This window comes from Cervus canadensis, chromosome 31 (genome assembly GCF_019320065.1).
Source record: "Cervus canadensis isolate Bull #8, Minnesota chromosome 31, ASM1932006v1, whole genome shotgun sequence".
Taxonomy (NCBI): domain Eukaryota; kingdom Metazoa; phylum Chordata; class Mammalia; order Artiodactyla; family Cervidae; genus Cervus; species Cervus canadensis.
Window position 1 is genome coordinate 4,660,041 of NC_057416.1, and position 2,888 is coordinate 4,662,928.

General features: G+C 41.6%; 1 protein-coding gene across 1 annotated transcript; it reads right to left on the reverse strand.

The window, feature by feature from the left end:
* Positions 1 to 707: 707 nt before the first annotated feature.
* LOC122432439 (immunoglobulin-binding protein 1-like) lies at positions 708 to 2,102 on the reverse strand. The gene has a single exon (XM_043454359.1). It carries the CDS (start codon positions 2,100 to 2,102, stop codon positions 1,209 to 1,211), a length of 894 nt encoding a protein of 297 aa, XP_043310294.1. The 3' UTR covers positions 708 to 1,208.
* Between the last annotated feature and the right edge of the window lie 786 nt (positions 2,103 to 2,888).

The following is a 2,888-nucleotide window of genomic DNA, read 5'->3' on the forward strand; positions in this document are numbered from 1 at the left end:
TTCCTGTATTTCCTCAAAAAAATGGAACATAATTATATATATACATATATATTTTTTCAATTCTTCTACAAGATCCATCTTCTCTTTTTTTTCAGGTTTTATTTTATTTTATTTTTTTCATTAAAATTTTTTAATTGAAGTATAGGTGACTTACAATATTTGTTTCAGATGTACAACACAGTGATTCTATATTTGTACAGGTTATGCATCATACAAAGGTATTATAGTATTATTGACTGTATTCTTTGTACCATAAGTTACATCCTTGTGACTTATTTATTTTATAACTGGTAAATATCTTTTAATCCCCTTCACCTATTGCACCCATCCTCCCATTCTTCTCCCTTCTGGCAACCACTAGTTTGTTCTCTGTATCTATGAGTCTGTTTCTGAGGTTGGGGGGCTCATTTTTTTTTTTTTTTATATTTTAGATTCCACATATAAGTGAAAACATACAGTATTCATCTTTCTCTGACTTATTTCACTTAGCATAATACCCTACAGATCCATCCATATTGTCACAAATTGCAAGATTTCATTCTTTTTTATGGCTAAGTGGTTTTGGGAAAACACGATAGCTATATGTAAAATAAAACTAGACCATTTTTTCACATCGTTTACAAAAATAAAGTCAAAATGAATTAAAGACTTAAATATAAGATCTAAAACCATAAAACATCTAGAAGAAAACATAGGTGGTATGTTCTTTGAAGTCAGTCTTAGCAATATTTTCTTTTTTGATCAGTCTCCTCAGGCAAGGACAACAAAAGCAAAAATAAACAAATGGGACCATATGAAACTAAAAAGCTTTTGCACAGCAAAGGGAACCATCAGCAAGACAAAAAACTAGAAGATACTGGCAAATGATATGTCTGATAAGGGGTTAATATCCAAAATATATTAAGAACTCAGACAACTCAATACAAACAATCTGATTACAAAATGGGCAGAAGATCTAAATAGACATTTTCCAAAGAAGACACACAGGTGACCAACAGGCACATGAAAAGATGCTCAACATCACTAATCACGAGGGAAATGCGAATCAAAACTACCTCAAATGCAATGAAACAGCACCTTACACCTGTCAGAATGCCACACTTTTTAGTGAATACTGTTTGCTGTTTTGGAATTCTCCCGTTTTCAGGTCTTTCAGATGGCCAACTCTTTCTGCTTACACAGATGCCCATTACTAGTTGATCTTGTAGTTATGATGATCTTCCCTTACCTGACGTTGTCTTGGCTATTCCCTGATCTGGTAATGCTCCAAATTTCCGATGCTGTTCATACCAGTCATTCACTGTCATAGATGCCAGACTTGGATAACCAGTTCCAAATACTTTGGCTTGGGCCATGTTCCGAGTGAGAACAAACGGTTTCATTGGAGGCCTGTCCTGACGAGATGACTGAGAAGTTGATGCCTCTTTTGTGGAGTCTTTTTCTCTCAAGATCTTTATCTCCTGGTCAATGCTCTCAATCTCTTCTAAGCTGATACCAATCCACCTTCGAAGGTGAAGGAGGTAATATTCACGAACATGCTCATCATCTGCTTGACCAATTTCCACAGCAGATTTCAGTGCAGACAACCTATTCTCCACCTCCTTCTTCTGCTTGTATCTCTCTATTTTAGCCTGTCTCTGAGATGCCATAACAACGATGCTAGGATAGGCCATGGAGGAATTAGCAGTGTTATTTTCAGTTGAGTTGGTCTTGGTTTTGGGCAGCTCAAACTCTGCCACATGATAGTGCTGGCACTGAGTTAAGTAGTTTAAAAAGTGTTCTCGAGCCCACTGCAAATGATCTAGACGCTTGCTGGGACTGACTTGTTTCATGGCGAACGCTCCTTGAAATGCTGGCACCATCAGGTACTTCAGGTCGGTGGACGCGATCTCCTCCAAATCTTCATTTTGGCTGAACAAGTCGAGCTGCGACAACATTTCAGCAGCCTTCTTCAGAAGATCCAGTCCCTTGAACACCTTATCTTGGATTATTCGGGAGCCGGTGGGCTCTGTTGCGATTTCCAGTTCGTCCAAAAGCTGTTTGCTGGTTTCGAACAGTTCAGGTAGCAGCGGTAACAGTAACTCGTCTTCGGCTGCGGCCATCTTAGGGAGGGAGGAACCCGGAAAGCCTCACTTCCGGGGTCAAAGGCAACCCTGGGAAAGCTGAGCTAGGCGAGAGATGAAGAAACCGGAAGGGGCGCTGCGTTGGGTCAGTAGCTCCATTGTTACCTAAGCGTTTGAAAACTTCCGTAGGCTGCTGTTAAGTCAGCCTAGCAACCGTTTCCATGGACTCATTTTGTCATGCTGCCTATTACTAGTGGACATCTGTGAATGATACACACACGCAAATAAAAAAGCAAACCCCAGGCGCTGCTTTTCGCGCGACTCCTCGTCGCCGACTGTGCCATTGGTCTGAGGAGCGGGTGTGACGAGGCTGAATTTGGAGCCAGGGCGGGCGCGAGAAGGCAGGAGCACTCCAGGAGCCGGCCAGGCGAGCGCCTTACCTCGTGAGGCGCTCCCTGGCCACAAGGGCCAGGGCGGCCAGGGGCTCCGAACTCCGCGCAGCTTGCTGGGTTCGCAGGTCTCCAGGTTTTATTTTTAATGACTATTATTTCTCCGGTTTATGTATCTCATTTGCTTTACTTTTCATTAATTTTTATTAGATACTGGACAGGTTCTGTTTTTGCAAGGTGAGTTTTTTATTTCTCATGTATTGTGTTTTGTTTTATGAGGCATTTGAGCCATTTGCAGATTAGTTTGATCCTATCAAAACTTATTTTCATGATCTTTTAGTAGAGCCATGCTCTGCCCTGCTTAGTCACTCAATCGTGTCCGGCTCTTTGTGGCCCCATGGACTGTAGCCCACCAGCCTACTCTGTCCATGGGGGT